Source organism: Colossoma macropomum, unplaced genomic scaffold (genome assembly GCF_904425465.1).
Source record: "Colossoma macropomum unplaced genomic scaffold, Colossoma_macropomum, whole genome shotgun sequence".
Taxonomy (NCBI): Eukaryota; Metazoa; Chordata; class Actinopteri; order Characiformes; family Serrasalmidae; genus Colossoma; species Colossoma macropomum.
Window position 1 is genome coordinate 19988119 of NW_023494809.1, and position 21447 is coordinate 20009565.

The 21447-nt window shown below is 37.4% G+C and overlaps 2 protein-coding genes across 2 annotated transcripts; both read right to left on the bottom strand.

Moving 5' to 3' along the window:
- Positions 1 to 1462: 1462 nt before the first annotated feature.
- On the bottom strand, positions 1463 to 6419 carry myd88 (MYD88 innate immune signal transduction adaptor). Its single transcript, XM_036558485.1, has 5 exons — positions 5895 to 6419; positions 4769 to 4858; positions 3747 to 3927; positions 3504 to 3595; positions 1463 to 2255 (listed from the first exon to the last, which is right to left on the bottom strand). Exons 1-5 carry the CDS (start codon positions 6208 to 6210, stop codon positions 2101 to 2103), a joined length of 834 nt encoding a protein of 277 aa, XP_036414378.1. The 5' UTR covers positions 6211 to 6419; the 3' UTR covers positions 1463 to 2100.
- Positions 6420 to 9093: 2674 nt separating this feature from the next.
- On the bottom strand, positions 9094 to 21404 carry cry-dash (cryptochrome DASH). Its single transcript, XM_036558011.1, has 14 exons — positions 21246 to 21404; positions 19593 to 19765; positions 18252 to 18345; positions 17934 to 18064; positions 15744 to 15892; positions 14597 to 14685; positions 14424 to 14497; positions 14227 to 14316; positions 13924 to 14003; positions 13400 to 13459; positions 12421 to 12578; positions 11772 to 11891; positions 10309 to 10485; positions 9094 to 9251 (listed from the first exon to the last, which is right to left on the bottom strand). Exons 1-14 carry the CDS (start codon positions 21306 to 21308, stop codon positions 9147 to 9149), a joined length of 1563 nt encoding a protein of 520 aa, XP_036413904.1. The 5' UTR covers positions 21309 to 21404; the 3' UTR covers positions 9094 to 9146.
- Between the last annotated feature and the right edge of the window lie 43 nt (positions 21405 to 21447).

Here is a 21447-nt window from a genome sequence, read left to right on the forward strand (position 1 = left end):
GTTTACACATGATTGGCACAGAACATTTTTCTCATGTGTGAAGTAAAAAACAGCGCACAGTATGTTCTAATAGCGCATAGTAACACATCGTTCTCAGCTCTATGTCATTACTAAAGTTGAAATGAGATGGAAAATGAATGTGCCGACTGGCATTTTTGCTTTATTTACAGCTAGACTCATAAATACAAGCGGTAATCTTTGGTAACAAGAGTTGTGACAAGGCACAGTTTGCCAGTGCTCAAATGAGAAAACGTTAAAAGATGCATCCAGTGAGAACTGACAAGCCTTGCTCAGTATATCATCGCTGACCAAGACAAATTGGAGTAGAAGGCAAAAATGGTCTCAACTTTGAATGTAAGTTGATGCAAAGAAGTGGTATTCCAAGTGACTGTGGAATATTTCTTTTTGTCTGTTCAGCATGAAATATTTACACAATGTTAGGGCAGCTGCTGTGTCCAAATCATGCTTCTTGGACAGTGATGATATAATGAAGTTCCAGGTTAATGACTGTGATTAATAGAAACATGTGAAATGCCACAATACTAAAACAGTAGCAGCCCAAACTCCCTATAAATCAGTGTTGGGAGAAACAGGATAGTTATGAATACTGCACTCATTCTAAAACTCACTCTATTTTGTTTATATTCCGCAGTCCACTACTAACATTTGTGTAGTTTCATGCAGTCATAGTTCACATTTACATGAATGAGTTCACTTACAGAATTAAACATGCTGTTTTTGTTACTGTGCCTCTAAAACTGATGTAAATGAGCTCATATATGTAAATGACTGGCTGTCCTGTATTGTGCATCATTCAAAAAGCAGCCCAGACTGAAACACTCCTTATAACTTCAAGGTGAATGAGTGGTGCTAAACAGCTGTGGGCTATAACAGGTGTATGAAAATGTGTTGTTTTCTGTGAGATCATAGAAACAGTAGCAGTTTGCAGTGTAGATCCCACATGTAAACTGTGTGGACTGGTACATTTTGAACGTAACAATGTTTACATGCTACATCAGACTCCAAATTCAAGGAGGTGAAGAAAACGTTGAGAACTTCCATGATACGGGCCCTTTAAATCAGGGGTTAGACATTAATTGTTTCATTTTGGTTCACTCCAAACAGAAACAGCATTTTTTCACATTTGTCCATGAAATATGACAAAAGTACGTTGATAAGAAGGCTATTCAGACAGTAACGTGTAATGTAACGTTATGCGTGAACTTCGGCTGGATGAGTCGCCTACTTAACATTACTGCCAATGTATTCTCCTCAGCACTGGACCTGCCTCGGATGGAATCCAGCCTACATCCTTAAAAACTAGCGATGTACTGTATTTCGTTACTGTACTTAAGTGCCTGTATAAGTATCTGTATTTTTATGAAGTATTTCCATGTTTTGAGACTTTAACTTTCACTCTAATACATTTCAAAGTTAAAGGGTAGTTCCACATTTTTTTAGAAGCCGGTGCCAAAGTTCAGAAGGTAGAAATATAGGCAGTTGTTATATTGCTTTTTGAACATTTTACAAAGGGCTGTTGAAAACATGCAAGTACTCATAAAATACAGTGTTCATTCTGGAACAGCTGAAAGTGACTGTGTTCCTGTTTTGGATTATGTTCTGCAAAAAAATGTTCATTCTTAGTTTTCCTTTTCGTTCCCTTTACTATGATCTAGTTTTTCCGTTATTTATTTCTGCAGAACGTTCGTTTCACTTGCATAAATCCATGTTTTAGCCACATTACAAACAAATTGTACTTTAAGTGATGTGTTTTTTCTACACACAAAAACCATAAGGAACATGTTGTGGAGTTCCTTTCAAGCTTATTAAATAACGCATTTATTCTGACAGTCTAGATAGTATTTGGATATTGTCTACAACTGTTTTGTAAAAGGCTTGAAACAGGCATGTTATTGCTGAACTGCAGCTGATAATGCAGGGCTCTGAAAGTGAAAATCTACTCTTGTTTACATTGAAATAATAATGTTCAGAAATCTGACTAGTCAAGACATCTGTAAAAATTCTTGCATGTAAACAACATGACAAACAAACCCCAATTCTCTGGCAGTCACTGAGCTGAACGTGAAGCCTTCGTGGTGCTTAGAAGGCAGAGAGGGCCTTGGCCAATCGAATCCAGAACCAGGACTGCGTACACGGTCTGGTGTAGTCACAGACAGTCAGGAAGCGAAGAATGCTGGGAAAAGGCCTCTTCATAGGCTTGTATATCACAGGGATCAGCCGTTTGGTACGAGCCCCTACAGAGAGAGAAAAAAAAAACGGATGAGATGAAGCCATTTCAATTATTTTGATGATTAAATTCAATAGTTAGACTTTTGAAAGAGGCCAAATAATAAAAATTGACCTAATTCAACAATAAGACACCATTAACAGCCTTTCTGTAATGACATATAGACAGAATTTCATGATGTTTTCAAAATTTTTGCACAATTACATTGTCAAAATGTAAACAAAGTCATTCATAGTGGTTTGGTGTGAAACGCTCCATTCAAGAGAAACTTACAGAGCCAGATCAGTTCACAATGGTGGTGACAGGAACCAGACGTCTGAAACATTTAATGCCTCTAAAAGATCCCTCACAGCAAGCTATTAAATGACATTGTCCTTAGGCATTGTTTTATGAGAGTTTAAGATAAGCAATTGGCCTAAAACATATTTTCTAAAACATGTTCATGGTGGAGGATCTACATGTAAGGCATGTAAGGCACAGTCCCCAAAGAAAACATTATTTCAGATTTGCCACTATTTTATCAGAAGACACTTGTATATTCACTGGAAATAAGGTTATATTTGCATTGTAGACATTGTGACCCCTGGTTCCTATCAACACCACTGTAAAGAAGTCTGTAGGTTTCTCTACAATGAATCATTTCAGATCAAACCACTCTGAACGGCTTTGTGTACTGCTCAACAACTGAATTACGCAGAAATTTTGAAAAATCTGTGGAATTCCCCTTTGAAAAACAATATGTGGCTAAAAATGTGTGTCTATCCAGCTGTTTCTTACTATAAGAGGGAGCAGCAGTACAAGAATAACAAGTATCTCCAAAATGGTAACTTCACAGGAGAAGGCAAAAATGTTTGTTACTTTCAATGTAAATTAGAGTAAAAATATTTTATTCTAAGTCATTTTGAAGCATTTCTACTGATCCATTCATCATGAAATTTTCACAAAATGTAAAGGACACCTGCAGAGCTCAAATGATGCAAAAAAACAAAAATCGATGACAATGGAGATACAATATGGATTATTATCATGCAAATTCAGATAAAATTAGAATTAATTATTTTTTAAGTACTTGAGTTTATTCAAGTAATTGTGACAACCCTAATCACCATGCAGTCGGAAGCAGGTCACAGGAAGTCCTCACTGAGATACTATACAGCACAGTCAGTTCCATCTGCATATTTCATCAGTGCATGTGTTTCAACAAGATAATTCAAGAAAAAACCTAATGAAGTGCATCAGCTTGAGAAACATTTACCTGGACAAAGACTGAGAGCAAACTTGGTCTGGAAGTCGCAGGCATCGCTGTCCAGGTAGTCATCAGATATGACTACTACCATCCTCTTACATCTAAAGAACACCACATCAAGATTTCTCAACAACTTGCAGCACTCGCATATTTCGCAACACATACGTTTATGCTAAGTCATCTATTCACAAAAGCTGCCACCAGCAAAAAGAGACCTGATATTAATCATCTGACCTAATTTCTTAAACTTGCCTTTTCTCAATGAGCTCGCTGGTGATGGTCCACACGCACGTGCCAGGAAGCACATCCCGGTCGAACACACACAGCTTCAGGTTGTACTCTGTCTGCTCCAGCTGTCTGATCATCTCATGCACAAACTGGAAGTCACTCTGGCAGTAACAAATAAAGGCATCAAACATCTCCGGCATGTGACCTGTAGACAAAACATACACGATTAAGCAAACATCAAAAAAGTGAACCGAAATAATCATAATTACATTATGATATATCGTCGCTATTATGTCAAAAGCTCATATGTCCAAAATGGAAACTTTACAGGAAAAGGAACAAAACAATCTTAACTTTGAATGGAAGTTAATGGAACAAGGTTCTTTTACATCATAAATCATTCTGGAGTGTTTCTATTGGTCTATTTGTCATATTATGAGATTATGAGAGTGTAAAGATTAACACTTCAAAAAAAAAATAATGAATAAAAATGACAAGAATGCTGATAGCTTTTGTACCTTGTTATTATTTAGCACACCGTTTAGTGTTAATACATATACATGCCAGTACATAGCAGTAGATATTTGTAAATTTGCTACAGCTCGTCTTGCGTTCTACCCAACTCACGTAGTCGCTTTTGTATTATGTAATGCTGTGTTCAAGACCAAATGGGAACTGGGAAGTTTCTGATATCCAAATGGGAAAAATCTATTTGCAACTTGTAATTCCCTCTCAGAAAGTCCAAGTTTCTCTGCAACTATTCTATTTGTGCATGTCATTTAAACTAAAGGTAATACGAACCAAATAGCGCTTTAATTTGAATGTAAACACTTTTTAAGACTATTTTTTATGCACACAGCAGCCAAACAAACTCTTCTGCTTGCTGTAAAAACAGCTGACTGCTTTTAGGTGGATGCAGTAGATTCAGAGTTGGAAAAGCTCCCAGTGGTCACGAACGCAGCATAACATACTGGCCAAGCAACATGTTGTGAGTTTTGCTCCTAATCGTAGTGACCAGTGTCAACAGACGGAACCAAGAAACAAACCATCATTGACTGTGATGCCTCGGTCCTGGTGTCCACTATCCACCACTGGAACTTGAACAGGCTGCTCCAAATACTTCCTGCAATTCTCATCTACATAAGAACGGAAAATACCAGAATCAGTGTCATGTTTAGTGGTCATGCAAAGTGGCATGTCCTTGTGAAAACACACTTAAATACCACAACATAAATAACAAAAACCTGAACTGCCTCCTACAAAACCTTATACAGCATGTCAATAAGTGTTTTCGCACGTCAATAAGCTAGTAAGTGTTTGTCTTTTCAAATATAATATCCCTGTGGAGAACAGTCTTATACTAAACTATAATATTTATTAACTATAATAACTCAGTAGTAAATCTGGATGTACTAGAAGATTCTTATTGGAATCCTGTAGAAAATCCTGTAGTGTTAATATAGATTCTTTATAAAGGTTCACTGACAACATGGTCATTTGAATATACATGATTCTAATGTGTAAAGCAGTTGCGCATTAATAAAATATACACATCAACACAGACGCTGTCTTTCTGTTGATTTCTTCCGGTTATAACTGGGTTATATTTTGTTCATAAACGACTTGACATATTTCTATGGAGCCCCTAAAGTGACAAGGTGACAAGGTTTTTTTTAATGAGCGATGGCTACTAATTAATATATTGAGGATTCTCATAACTCGTGGCCTCAATTTAGTAATTAATGGCCTCAATATTGTTAATTGTGCCCTCAATATAATAATTTGTGATCTCAGTATAGGAAATTGTTGCCTCAATATGGTAAATTATGGCTTCAGTTTGGTGATTCATGGCTTTAATATAGTAATTTGTGACCTCAGTATAGTAAATTGTGGCCTCAATATAGTAATTTGTTGACTCAATATGATAAATTGCGACCTCAGTTATTCGAGGCCTAAATACAGTAATATGTGGCCTCAATAGAGTAATCCGTGTCCTCAATATATTAATTTGTGGCCACGCCTTATTAAAAATAATCACCATGTCACCTTAGGGGCTCCGTACATCACATATTTGTACTGTTTGTACTGTAACTTCAAAGCAGCGTTTTTCAGTGTGCAGGGAATAAGGAAGCGTTTATTTTACCTGCAACGACACGAAAGAGTGAAACTCACCTATAAGGCCTGTCAGGTCTGAAATAATGTCCTTCCTCTCAGCCTCTTCCAGAAAAGACAACAACTTCCCCACCGTGGCGCCTGGCTGAGTCTGCCACTCATCTAACAGCCTCTGCGTGGGGTTTTCTCTCTTCTCATAGTTCTTTATCTCCAGGTAAGTAAAGCCCATCTTTTCGGCGATGTCCGTCCAGTCAGAGGCCACTGTGTTTGTAGGGTTTAGGTAAAGTCCGAGCTTCTTTCTCACGCTGAAGTTCAGCGCTATGGCTGGAATCGCCTCGTAGTCAATCGCTGATGATGGAAGTTTTGATGATGCCATATTGGTGCTCAAAGAAAAGGTGTCACTCAACTAAAAACAGGATTAAAAAAAAACTTTTTCATTCACTTGTCCACAGTGGGAAGGCGCCAGTACCGCGTTACTCCATTAACTGCTCCTCATCTGAGTCTGTCCTCAGTAAACTCCGCACTCTGATTTAGGGGAGTTAACTAAACCTGACTTCGCGTTAGTTTATGAGTTCAGCTCCGAGAATGAGGAAACGTCAACTGACCGCGTCACTATGACGCAACGAGCAACTAGCCAATAGACGACAAGAGAATGTGATTTTTTTTCCGGATATTTTTCCACTCGTATTAACCCTTTCGCACAACTGAGTTTGGAATCACAAGTAAAAATTGTTCTGAAGTTGTGGAGTTTTATATAATGATATGTTAGACGCACATCTAACAGTACGTATTTTTTTTTTTTTATATATATATATATATCTCAGTATTTTAATATTCTTATTCATAATTAAATTTGGATTTTCTGTTGTTTTGTTCAAATCTGTCAGTACATGACTAAAAAGCATGGTTTTAATATGATAAATTAAGCCATAAAAACTCATTCGTAAGCCATATGGATCAGTTTGATAAAGTTCTTCAGATTTGAACACATGGACCTGAGGAAATGTAACTTTTCAGATATGGACTTGTAGGTAAACACATAATGCATGATGCATAATTTTGGGTCAGATGGTGTGATTTCTGCCCTTCTTCTTTGGTATTGTATTATAATTTTCTCATATATTATGCATGATTTAGCCGTCCTCCCTTGGATGAGTGGGATGCGGAGGACGGTAGGGTGGTTGGACTATTGGTTTCGATGTCGTTCATGAAAGTAATTCTTTCCATACAGTTGTCAGGTTTCTAATTGGTCTCCTTTGCTTATCGGAATTATGTATATTTTAGGCACCTGAGAAAACCAGAATTAAAAAACAAGCTATTTATCTGGACATTTATGAATACAGATAACTACAGTACAATTAGCGGTGATTTTATGTATGTCAGTGTGTTCATTTAACCATTTTCAGACTTCTTCTGGTGGCAGCCCAGTACTGTTTGTAGTTATCAATCAACATCTGGTTCATGTGTGTGTGTGTGTGTGTGTGTGTGAGTATATATTGGAGATAGAAATAGGATGACATGAATACATCATTGTGCTACAGACTTGGCTAACAGTACTCTGTTGTAGAATTGGCTAGTAGTTCATACCCCGGCTCTGGGATTGGCTGGTAGTATTCGGCCGAGGCGTTTCTAATCTTCAAACCACAAATCTCAGGAAGGATCGTGTTCCGTTAACACCAAATATGGGCAAACCACACTTCCGGAAGTACGCTGCTGAAAAATATAACGAAGTTTCACGGATTACAGCCAAAAAACAGAGTTTAATCGTTTTCTGGACACAAATGCGTCAATGCCAGGTGTAAGTGTAACTCACAGAATGGAAAATGGGCGAATGTAAAATGACTAAGAGATCATCTTTGATGAAACTGTTTAACACATTTAGTTCATTTGTAAGGAAAATATAAACCTATGGCAACCACTTATATGATATTAACCAATATAAAACGTGAGATTGTACTTCTTGTGCTTATACTCTTGTACTCTTTCCATGGTGCATGTAAAAGCTGCAGTCATTAACCGGGTTTCTCTTCTCCTTTCTGGTAACTGTAACCTTTAAATAGACAGCCACAACTCTCCACTTCCTATTTATGACACAAACGGGCCAAAAAAGTTTCTGCAATGTCAAGAGTCAGACCAGTGAGTGGTCTTTGTTATTTGCTCTCACTGACTGAACACTTCTCCTTCTAAACATTATTCTGTTAGAGAACACATGCATGTTTTACTGCACAGACGTGTGTACTTAAATGTAAGTTCATAATTCATGAGATCAATATTAAATGTAGGAGTTAATTAAATGTTATCAAAAAATTTAATGGCAGCAAAGCTGTAAAGAGTGAGATTTTCTGGTTTAAAGACTCAGAAAAACCCCTTCTGATGATGCATCTTGAAGGTGGGAGAACTTTAGAAAAACTATAACTGCTTTGGGGTGAAGTTTTGGGGGCTGTTTAGATTTTTTTTTTTCGTTAGCCAGTGAATGCAGGTGAACATTACTAAAGTCGAATATCCTGCAGCTGTATAACTGTTGTAACTGTCTTCAAATCATCATGGAGAGAATAGATTAACTTACTCCAACAACAGAAAGTCAGCTGAGGAGAACAAGCTAAAAGCTAAAGCTAGCAAGGTAGCTAACCTAGCTAGATATCCTACCTCAGTTTGCAGTCTTTTCCGTCTGAAACAGCAACAAACTTGTCTCTGGTGTCCATTTTGTGCTAAAGATGAAGTCACTGTTTTCTTTACAGGTTTGTTTGATGAATGAGTTAAGAGTTAGCTTGGTTGTATTTATTAACCCATAGGTTAGTGGCTAGGTTAGCAGTCAGGACTGGTTGACACCACAGGCATTCTCAATGTTTGTATGATGTATTTGTGAATGCAAGTTTTGTAGTACGTAAACACTAATATACAAAACATGAAAATGATATACAATCTACCTTCTAAAGGCCTTGATTAATGCTAAAGCTCCTTGCAAGTTTTTGTTTATGGAAAATAAATGACTTTTTGCTGAAGGAAATGTAAAATAGAAAATATTTATTCCAGATTATTCCATGATGAACACAAGTTTGTGCCACGAGTGCTTGTCTTTAAACTAGATGCCACCAGCATTAAGTTTTTTTTTTCCGAAAGCACCTGCTTTTTAGTGTATATGAACTGACGCATATTAAGAACAAACAGATGAAAATCTGAAACGATTTATGTACGTTTCTACATGTAAACAATGAAAGTGAAGCACCAGAAGAGCATGTAACATAATGGAGACTCCAGAGAGGATTTTGCTGAATTTTACTCCTGTGAACAGAATCATCAGTCATTTCCTCTTTAAAGATTCTTGCTCTTGGAGAAGTAAAAGTCGATGCCTCTGTCTCGGTGCTGCCGTGGTGTATGAGAGGACCCCTTCTTTCCTTTTGATGAACCTGCACCAGACTGAAAAAAAAGTAGTAGTTACAACATAGTTATATAGCTACACATTAGATTGATTAAGTAACTGAATACTTTGTAGTAGTTTCAGAACAATTCATAGTTGCTGCTGAATAATTCCCAATAGTCACTGCATAATTTATAGTAGTTACTAAATAATTTATAGGTGCTTCTGAAAAATATATTAGTAACTGAATAATTCATAGTAGTTACTGAATAATTTGTAGTAGTTGCTGAACATTTGATAGTGGTTACTGAAAACTGCATAGTAGTTACTGAATAATTCACAGTCGTCACTTAATAATTTTGTGTACTTACTGAGTATTTCATAGTCTATTCGTAGTAATTATGAATAATTTGTAGTTAAGTTGAATAATTCATAGTAGTTATTGAATAATTCATAGAACTTGCTGAATAATTTGTAGATATTACTAAATAATTTATAGTAGTTACTGAATAATTAATAGAAGTTACTGAACAATACAAATGCGTTCTTTCACAGCAACTGTTGAGGTTGGCCGAGCTTCATACAACAGAAAAATCACATTCAACCAACTGAGATATTGTAGAACACTCAGCTTTTGTTGAAATGTCTAAATTTATTGTGCATTATTACATTTGAATTATATAATTTTTTGTTTGAATGTGAAATGTCAGATAGATCAGGGTAGTGTTTATGTAATTAGGCTAACATTAGCATCATGGCAGTTTTGTTGTCATTTACAACCTGCCTAGTGTTGTTTAGCTACAACAACATAGTCCAGCTGAGTAGCGTAACATTTTAAACTGGAAACTCAATGTTAGCGATGGTAAACTTCAATTTTAATTTATTGGGTTGAACTGGCTGTTTAAAACCTTGTACTACCCAAAAGTTTCTGTGGGCAGGGCATAGGTAGGTCACTGTCTAGCAGTTACTGAATTAGTCTTGAGTTTAAAAACTGAATATTAAATGCAGTTAAGTGGCTAACAGTACATTAGGTTTAGGTTCAGTACACTGAAAAAGTTAGCATTTCAGCATATAAAACTATGATAAAGTCATGTAAAAATCCTGCATGAAACTTACTGGTTTCATGTTGATGTGGCGACTCCACTCAGATGCCTTGACGATAGGAGATGGATACGTCTTATCAAGAGCTACCTGTGCATGGGACAGCGAGGCACTGCTCAGGGCCCATGGGGTGTGAACGTCTCCACCCATGATGCCCTTCAGCTCTGGCACCCACTGCCTTACATAGTCTCCCTGCATAAACACACATCATTTACTAGCAGTCACATACATACATTTAGTGCAAAAAATATGCATTATGCATTCATGCAAATGTGGTCTGGATTTTGCGTACTTATACCTGTCAATGCATGTATTGTGACGCTCATATAATGTACTATTATGGCAGGTGGCACTCTTATCTACAGAAAATTACAATTTAATCATGTTCTGAAGAGGTGAATGTAGCGTTAGGAGTCATGCCCAAGGACTTATATTGGTGTAGCATAGTGTGCTTGTCCAGGCAAATCCCAGTCTGCCCATTAGAGTGTAGTGCTGATATCCACTGTGCTATACTAACTGTTTTAAAATTTCAAAACCTCCCAGTCTCTAAGCTGAAGTTTTAAAGTTTTAAATAAATGTTCTACACACACACACACACACACACACACACACACACACACACACACACACACACTGTGTAAGACTGCTGCACACATTTTTGGTTGCTGCTTTACATCTGGGTTTTTGTTTGTTTTTATTGTTTGTAGTATGTTTATGATTTGTTCTTGTTTTGAACTTTCCTTGCTGGCCTGAGAGTTGTTTCCATTGATTAAGAACTGACCGAGAGATCCTGCATCGTTGTAGTGGAGATTGGCTGGGACGCGAGCTAGGGGTTTCATGATGTGACAGCAGAGTGTGACTGGGCCGTAAGCCAGGCACTTTGCAAGGTGATAACAGAATTTGACTGGACCATGAGCCAGGGACTTCTCAGTGTGACAGCGGAGTTTGACTGGGCCACAAGTTGGGGACTTTGCAGTGTGACAGCAGAGTTTGACTGGGCAGCAAGCCAGGGTATTTGCAGTGAGACAGCAAAATCCGACTGGGTCACAAGCTGGGGACTTTGGAGAGCAACGGTGAAATTTGACTGGGCCACGAGCCAGAAACTTGGCTCTGTGACAGCAGAGTTTGACTGGATTGCAAGCCAAGAATCTACATCGAGTTTCTCTCCCTGCCAGCTGGGGAACTGTGTATGTATGTTTTGTTTGTTGTTTTTTGGAATTGTAAAGTGTTCTCAAGTTTGAGAATGGCACTGTATAAATTAAACATATTATTTTTTTATTATTATTATTATCAATATTACTACATGACATCCTTATTACAGAGGTAGATCTAATGCTTCCACCTGAAATGATAATGTTTAAATCCTCTGACATACAGTACTTAACATTATACTTCATCTATACTATAAAAAAAATTCACGCTGCTGAAAAATCATACACCACAGTAGCACCTTGCATCCTTTTTCAATGTGCACTTACATTACTATCGTAGTCCAATGCTTGTTTGATCATGTTGAACTTCCTGTTTTCTCTCGGGTCATTTCCTACTCCAGCGCTGTACAGCCAGTTGCCGTAGTTGCTGCACACATCATAGTCCACCTGCAGTTCAGAAGATAAGGTGCCTCACTGAATAAACACGACAGTGATAAAGCATGACCACAGTGAAAAAAGCAAGCTGCTTTGAAGATACATGATTCAAATGTGTCATGTGGTTGCACAGATAAGTGTCAGTGCAATTCTTATCAAAATGACAAAACTGAAAGCTTAGCAACTGTGTTGATCAGTGGTGAGCGATATGGCATAAACAGACACAGTGCACTAGAAGTGCCACACTTAAAAACTGTGATCAAAAAATAACACCGCTGCACTAAATGGTATTAAACTGAACAAGATATGCTCTCTTTGTAATGAAATAGGCACTTTAGGTAGTGACAACATCCCTGAAAAGCATATTGTGATGTAATTTACCAAGACTGCAATATAAAATATAATATCATCATACTGTCTACACATAATGCTGATGTAACAGATTCATCTGCAACCACTTGACACATCTAAACCATGTGTCTTCAAAGCACAATTTCTTTTAATGCAGCTTTAACTTCATCATGAAATGAGTGTTTCTCACCAGCAGATACTCAAACCACTCAGCTCCGAGCCTCCAGTCCAGGCCCAGGTCTTTGGTGAGGAAACTGGCAACGTTCTGGCGCCCCCTGTTGGACATGAACCCGGTCAGAAAGAGCTCCCTCATGTTAGCGTCCACGAAGGGCACCCCTGTCCTGCCCTCTGGAGAAAATATAGGGCAGATTTTTTGGACTTTTGCACTGGAAGACAAGCACTGCTTTTAATTTACTTTATTCACATATGTATGCCGGTTCCACACTAATTAAGCAATATGAGTGCATTATTATCGCAAATACCATCACAGCTGGTGGCACAGGTGTGACGTCAGTTGTGATAACACGATTTTAAAAAAGATTTTTGAGAATTTCGAGATTGAGAAAAAAGTAAAGCAAAGAAGCCCCAGACATTATTGAAAATATATTTCTATATATATTTCTTTAGTAATGGCAGTGTATCTTTACAATCTGCTGCCAAAAAGTAGTTCCAGCAACTTATAATAAAGCAATGAAATAGTGATTAGAATCCATGATAAGAATTATCATCAAAAGGAAATAAAATGAATCACTATAATTGTGCTAATGTATTTTACTCCTGCAATGTATACATCATCGCTGTCCAGTGAAAAACAAATGTCTCAAAAACGTTAATTTTATTGTAAGTTAATTTAATGTCCATGCAATTTTGGAGCATTTCTATTGGTCTATTCATCATGAAATTTTCACACACTGTAAAGCACAGCTGCTGTGTTCAAACTAAATAGTAAAATAAAAATCTAAAAAACAGAAATGCTTGTTTTTTTTGGATAGCAACTATATGCAGTGCATATATTCATGCCAATGTGTATTTATTCATTCATATTTGTGCAACCAATATACATTCTTGATTTAAATCTAAGTAAGTCTGATTTTTTTCCCCAATATGCATATGCATTCATTAGTTTACTGTAGTGGCAGAAAACATTTTATGCAAATTTATCACGTTACCTTTCCACGCATTGAAGAGCTCCATGTCTGTCTTCCAGGGCACATGCTTATCTTGAAGGCCTTAGAGTTAAAGCCAAAATATACAACTTGTAATATCATAGTAATTACTACAAGAAACAGGAATATTATGTTAGACAAGAATTTTTTGATGCAATCACTGCAAAAAGTATATCATATTGTCTCATAGAGATGTAACAAAAATCCATATTTTTAGGCTACAAAATCACAACCTCTAGAATTTATAAGACAACAGCCCAATCATTGTACTATGAATGTATTTAGAGCAAAATATGACAAACAAGACCATTAAAAGAGATGCAGGGTGAATAAGCACTATGTACAGCGATGAGGAGTGTACATTCCAATATACTGTTTTAAATGTTTTTTTTTTTTGATACAGTATTGAAGCTGTTACATCCTTTTTGTTATACTGTTAGGCAATCTTGAATCAATTACAGTTCATTTTTCATTATACTGAAAGCAACATTTTGGTCAAAGAAAGGAAGTTTACACATTGCACTGACCGTTCAGATGAAATATTCGGTCTCCATATTTCAAAGCCACAAATCGGAAATAATCTCTCCACAGCAGTTCAAATATCACCCTGAAACAATCATAAAAATGTTGTGTCGTGCTGTAACTCGAGAGATTTTACAAGATTCTACTCAACATCTATTCATTTATTCAGTGGGGAAATACTATATTAAACAACAGAGTATTTTTCTGTATTTCTTCCAAAGCATACTCAATATGGCAGTGCTTGTTAAATGACTGTTTTTCATTTTTTGGATCATCATACTTCTCCTATGTATCTCCACATCACTCACCAGTACGTGCTCTGATTGGCGGTCCTCTCAGCCTCGTATCTCTTGATCTGCTCATAAATGTACCTCGGAGATATGCAACCCAGAGCAAGCCTGCAGCAGAACAGTTGAAAGTAGCATTTTACAGCCTTTTTATTTAGAAAAAGTAAAATGTCTGACTACACGCAGTGGTTACATTTAATCAAGCCAGTTTTTCTCACCAAGGCGCAAACTTTGTTGAATAGTCGACTCCGATTAAGCCATTTCGGGTCTCTTTATAAGCAGCAACAGCATTCTGAGTCAAAACAGGAAGAGAGGGTCATAAACACACTCTTTACTACATGATCATAATCAAAGCCTTTCAGAGAAAGAAAACAAAGTATATAAGACTTACTGTTTCCCAGAAGTAATGTTTTAGCCGAGCAAGTGCCTCACTCTCTCCACCTCTACACGGAAAAGCAGAACGAGTGTCGTCCAGTGGCTCTGTAACAGAATTTATCTACAGTCATCAACTGAAACTTCTCAAGGCGATTCACATGTTGCTAAAGTTCCCTAGTCAGCTTTATGGTGTTAAAGTAAAGCGCTATTAAAGGTATATATGTTTTCTCTGAAGAGGTTGTATAATGTAATCTGTTGGGATTTAACTGGCTTACCCCAAATTCCCACGGATAGTTGGGACTGAAAGGTCACAGCCCAGATGTTCACATTATTGTTATGTTACAGGACTTAATGACAACAATAACATGCTGCCATATGGCCGTGTCTATTAGCAGTTTTTTTTATTTCATTAAAGTGAGATGGACTAAAAAAAGATCTGCTGTTACTGAGGGAGTTCAAGGTTTAGCCAGTTACACAAGACCACTCACTCCACAATTATTACTGTCAGACTGTAAAACTACACACTGGAGATTCATACTGGATTAAGACCACTCCACAGTTATTACTGTCAGACTGTAAAACTACACACACTGCAGGTTCATACTGGATTATAATCAGTCCACAATTGATGCTGTCTGTAAACTGTAGACTGTAAATACTACAGATTCATACTGGATTAAAATCACAGATCTTACTGCTAACCACTTTAATTACAGGACCTCCCTGGGTAAAATAATCCAGCTCCAATAGGGCTAAAATCACTAAGGGTGTAATGATTTCAACAGAGTATCCATTCAAATTGGTGAACAATCAATTCAAAATGGTGAAGTAAAATTCTAAACTGTATCACTGATACACCTTTAGTGGGGCTTATGTTCTGTAGGAACCTACACTAAAACAATTGTTTTTTTCTGAAATCGCTTAGCAATTCTAAAGGTTGTGATTTTTGGGGTTTATTTTGTCAGTGGGTGATACAGTGCGGTTGCAAAGGTCTACTGGAGAACGTTTATTTATATGGGCTTAAGCACTCTTCATGTAAATAAGCAGAGCTCTACAGAATTAAGACATTTTAACACACAGTATCAAAAACTGAATCTTGACCTCAGAATCCAAAATACTATCAAGTCTAAATATGTATGTATTGTTACACTTCTAAAAATCACCTGTCTGTTCCAGGTCATCAAACGTAGGAATTGGGCCTTCCTCGAGGCCCAGAGGAAGAGGCCTAATGTGTTCTGCTGAAGGAAGGACAGGCCTCACTCTGCTCTGGGCCTCCACTGCCTTCCTGAACGCAGTGTAGACATCAGGCAGTCTGGCAGAGACAAAGAGAGAACAGAAAGACGTCATGTAGAAGGTAACAACCGAATGAGGCTTGTTCTGTTACTGCCAACAACCTTTACGTCTTAATGTAGGTTTGGGTGCAAGACATGACATCAGTACTGTGACAAATTTAAATGCAACAAGCACGAGGAAGAGACACTGAGAGGAACCATAACTCAAAAGGGGAAGCCACACTCCTGGGAGGCACCATATAGTGGAATTAAAATCATGATGACAGAGGAAGATGAAGAGGAAACTGTAAATTTTTTTATGACAGTACATCATAAAAATACTATTCACTGTAACTCTGTACATTTTTCCACATGATACAGGAATTCCTCATAACTGTATATATGGTTAGTCATGGTCACATTTTTAATGATGCATTTTAAATGGCATACTCCTTAAAGAAAATGTCCAATAAACAAGGTACAGTTCCATGCAATATTGGTTGAATTACATGTTATGTTGATTTTCTAAGTGAAAGTTAACCCATCCTCTACAGGATGTTTATATGCAACATGTTAAAGCAAATAAACAGAAATTGTCCACTAAAATTAGCAGAAAATGCCATATTTATAGCATGCTCTCTGTAGAGGATGTGTTAACTTATTAAAATCAACAAAACCTTTGTCTGGGGATGTTCAAACTAGTGGTCAGTATTTAGCATTTTGCCAATCACTGGAAAAGGGGCTTTTTAACTATGAGCATTCTTGCCAATAAAAAGCTTAAATTTGAGTTATACACATCTGCAATGTGATGGCTGACCGAAACACGTCTGGCTCTGTGTCCTGCCCAAAGCCTTACTGGATTGATCAGAATAAGTACGACATGTCAAGTACAACTAATCAAAACTTCAGTATCCCATCTCAATGCCCTGCCCACAGCATTATGAATTGGTTGAAATCTGGACCTCATGTCGAGTGAAACCAATCAAAAGCTCTTTTCTCTCTGTTTGTGAGGGATTTGGCTACAGAGCTTGCATGTAAAAAAAGAAAACAAAAAAAATAAAAATAAAAAAATAACTGAGCTGCGCGTGTATCAAGTTTCTCTGTCTTAGTTTCTTAGTCTGTTTTGGTGTGTATATATATATATATATGTATATACAGCCTGCATGTTTGCTTTATAGGAAATTTTCAGGCTATAAGCCGTCTATAATATTCAGTGTCATCGGCCCAGAAAAACACGTATCAGTTGACTCCTAGTTCAAACTTTTGCATACAACTGTATTTGTCAGAGTTTAGTGGGGAACTAGTCCAGTGGCTTTCCTTAAAACACATTTTATTTTGTTTTGTTTTTCATTTACAAAGTAAGATATAGCACAAAAAGTACCTTCTTTATGGTTGGTATAAAAACAACACAGCAAAATCCACAACTGCACTGCTAATGTATGCATTACTCTCCAAATATCATACTGTTACTGTCATCTTACGGTAAGACCTGATAAAGAAACAAACACATGTAATCTTATAACAAGCCTGGCTCTTCTGCTTATTTGAATGCTGTGGAAAGTGATGTATTCCTAAACATCATCATTTACCACTTTACTCCCATCAAGCTGGAAGAACACCAGGAACCGTAACACTGCCAGAACACTAACTATCAGGCTAATACAGGAGTGCCCAATCCTGGTCCTGGAGATCTACCTTGCAGAGTTTAGCTCCACCCCTTGTCTGTGACACCTGATCCAGGTAATGAAGGCTTTCAGGGGCATCTGAATAATAGAGCCAGGTGTGCTGGATCTGTCTTCAGGATGGTAGATCTCCAGGACCAGGATTGGGCACCCCTGGGCTAATTGGTACACAACAATTTTATGATTTTTTTTTAGGGAATATGTTAATATTTTGTCATATTTCACACAATAAGCCAAACAGATGCAGTTCTACGGAACAATGTGGGAATTTCTTACAAATACATTTTTTTGTAAACACACACATTCAAAAAACAATAATAAAAAAGAAAAAACTGGATATTCTAAAATGTAAACAAAGTATATACAGTAATTAACCTGCATGCAATGATTAACCCCTTACCCTCCAATGTGGCAGAAAGGGAGGTCATCTCTGTGGTACAGTGTGGACCCCCAGAAAGTTTGAACTTTGACCTTATTTTGGGAACACACATGCTTCACCTTCTTCTCCACCCTCTTTTCTTCTGATGTGACCTTCAGCATGACAGCAAGAAATACATTAGATAGTGGCTCCTCATCAATGACCAATACTACAGTGTTTATCCAGCATACAGGGCCAACAGCATCAGAACAGCTTTTCAGTGAGACTTAATGATGGCTTTGCAGTAGCACAGTAAACTGCAGTACAGAATAGTTTAGTAAAAGCTGAAGGTCATCTCACTTCTTCATGAAACGCCACAGCACTGACTGAACCCAACTGCTTGATCAAATCACCCACAACTTCTTCAGGCTTTCCACGTCTGACTATAAGATTACTGCACACAAAAGCACATGAAACAAACAATTCACACTAAAACATAACATCATGATACTTGAAGACATTTTCACAACACATATGTATCATGATATTTAGGTTACGAACCAGTTTGAGAGAAGGCACAAGCAAAACATCAATGCCACTTTTAAAAAAGGCTGAAAAACTATGAATACAATGAGAGCAATTGGCCTCATTCACCAATATCTTCTTAAGTTTTTTCTTAAGTTTGTTCTTTGAGAAAGGTCCTAGGAGAAAGTCTATGTCAGATTCATGACATGTTCTTAAAGCACAGAATTGTTCACACCTTTGTGCTCTTGAGTGTGTGTAGATTCTGTTCATACCTAAGAGCAAATCCCAAAAAGAAAACACTGGTAAATGTCAGAATCTTTGTGAAAACTGCGTATGTTGGTTTAAAGAAACTTTTTAAATTTTCTTTTTAAGAATGGTTGGTGAATGAGGCCCAATGTATTTATTTATTTAGTGCTTGCAAAAATAAAGAATTTAACATGGAAAAAAAAAATCAAACAATTGCTGAAAAAGAAATAATAAAGTAAAATACATACAAAGCAGCGTGTTACTGGGCAGTTACTATACAGTCGTATTCAAAAGTTTAACCACTCCCATCAAATTGCATGTTTTGTTGATTTTCTAAGTGAAAATAGGTTATCGCAACCTCTACAGGGAACAAACTTAAAATGACATTTTTCTGCACTTTTTCTACTTAGTTGCTGAGTTTTACATATTTGGAAAAAATACAAGTATAAAATGCACCATAACTGTCGCACAGGTCACATTTCAAGTTGTTGTCCCCAATATGTTAAATTCAGCAAAAAACAGTACTTATGCAGTAAAAAGTGCAGAACTGTGTTTTCTGTAGATGATGTGGTAACTTACTTCCACTTAGAAAATCAACAAAACATGTCATTTGACCAGGGGCACCCAAACTTTGCCTATGCCTGTACACTGGCTGTTGTTGTTTACAGAAACTATAATTGTTTTTTTATGATCCTTGCTGTTGTTCATTGTTCTAGAGGCGCTGACCATACCCATCATGTAATCAGAAAAGAATACTGTGAAGTAATTTATCACTATTATGACAGGATATTGACATGTTGTCCACCTCTAACTTAACTGATACGCTATTTATTAAAAGCACCAATAATAAGAGAACCAGAAAAGCTGCAAATGAGTGATTTATAACGGTGTTTGTCCAGTAGAGTGCTGATAGATAGACATTGTGTCTACCTGCCCTTCTTCTTCAGTGTGGCTCTCAGGTCCTTCACGCTGTCCAGGAGGAGGCGTAGCCGGAATGGGCCGGTTTTGGGGAAGTTAAAATGATGGGTGCCCAAATAATGACGTGGGTCGAAGCAGTAGAGAGGAACTATATGGTCAGCATTCCTCTGAGCCCAGTGGAAGACCTGTGGAAATGGAGGAAAATATGGATTTAAACCAGTTTCTGAACCCATTTAGAATCAGAAACCGGGACTCATTGGTCAAACACTACAACATATTAACAGGACATACAGTACTGCTATCTGGGCAATAGATATTTATTTTGTTTGAGGATATTCTACCTTTAGAATAAATACAAATAAACAAATAAACGATACATTGTGATTTCATATGTGTGAACGTGTTGGCTTAACTATTTCCAAAGCTCTTTTCGAGGAAGCCCAGTATTTACAGTTACCTTTCAATGCCTAGTTATCTGATCAAGAGCCCATTTCATGGTAAACCTAAATCTCGCTATTTTGAAATAAGAGTTTATGTAAGTAAGATGCAAACATGTAAACCGCAAAACAGCCTGTTTTGAATGTATCATTTCTGTGATGTGATGAGAACCAATTCACATACTTCACATACATATGCTTATTCAGCCTATGGCAGTTTAGCTCTGCCCATTCACACTGACATTAAAAGGTGTGTTTCAGCTCTTGAATGAGAGACAATATAGTGAAGCCAATCAGAACAGAGTTCATTTACATACATCAGTCTTAAAGAGGCAGAAACAAAAACAGCCTGTTTAATTGTAAGAGTTAAAGAGCAGATGGAAATAGTGATGTAAAAATGAATTATGAATTTTTGGTGCATAAAACTACACAAATGTTCTGTGAAAAAATAAAATACAAGAACACTGTAGGAAATAGGCCCTTTCAATTAAATCTAATGGACTTTAACAAATCCATGCAGGTGCAGCAAGAAGTCAGGAACCAAACCTGTATCCTTCTAACCAACATACTAAAAACTTTCTTAAAAACAGAATTTTCTCACCATGTTTCACTGTGTTTACAGCAAAACACACTTACTGCCCAGATAAATAAGATTAAGTTATTTACAAGGATGCCTAAGCCTTTGGACTGTACTGCACTACTAGCAATATTTTTTTCCAAATAGGCCATTTGAGACATAACACTCACTTTAAGTGTCAGGAAAAAAACTTTCACGTTCACTTAGAAAAGCAACTAAATGTGTAATTTGACCAGGGGTGTGCAAACCTCTGCATATAACAGTATAATTAAATCTGTATAGTTCTTTCGGAAACAAATGAGCACATAAGCCCCTCCCACTGTAACACGACAGCCAATGAGAGTCTTTCAAAGGATCTCGGTCTCCGTGTTTCATAAACTGGAAACAGAAAAAAGGATTTCGGTTTTTGCCCGGCTAACTGAGAAACCCTGCGCTGTGACACAGCTCCAGGTCGAAGCAGTGTAAACTATCAGATTTACAGCTTATCTGGAGAAATAACAGGTCTGCTGTGAAAATTCTGATGCAGGAACCAGGCAGGACTGACTCAGCTCCGGTTAAACACGGCAGCTTAAGAGACAGAAGAGCTCTGAGCTGTAAAACCGTCTGCAGTCTAAAGCTGAGAGGCGTTTCTATGCTAACTCCAGTATTTACCTCGTTGTCGTGAAGGCGCAGGTCATTTCTGAGTAAACACACGACGGTCCGGGACGCTGCCATTTTGAGAGGAGAGCACCGCCTGCTAACCTGTAAAAGCAGCTCGGCTGAGTTTCACACAGCAGCGCTCTCATAACACGGCGCGTTCACGTGTGACACACTGAACCAGCGGGGCGCGCTCACGTGTTCCAGCACGAGGAGG

Coding starts and splice junctions, on each gene's coding strand:
- myd88 (XM_036558485.1), bottom strand. CDS start 6,210: ATGGCATCATCAAAACTTCCATCATCAGCGATTGACTACGAGGCGATT. Junction 4,859..5,894: donor AGACCTGACAGGCCTTATAG/GTGAGTTTCACT, acceptor GTTCTTATGTAG/ATGAGAATTGCAGGAAGTAT. Junction 3,928..4,768: donor AGGCATCACAGTCAATGATG/GTTTGTTTCTTG, acceptor TTTTGTCTACAG/GTCACATGCCGGAGATGTTT.
- cry-dash (XM_036558011.1), bottom strand. CDS start 21,308: ATGGCAGCGTCCCGGACCGTCGTGTGTTTACTCAGAAATGACCTGCGC. Junction 18,065..18,251: donor CTGTGGCGTTTCATGAAGAA/GTGAGATGACCT, acceptor GTCATGCTGAAG/GTCACATCAGAAGAAAAGAG. Junction 9,252..10,308: donor GCCACATCAACATGAAACCA/GTAAGTTTCATG, acceptor CTTTTTTTTCAG/TCTGGTGCAGGTTCATCAAA.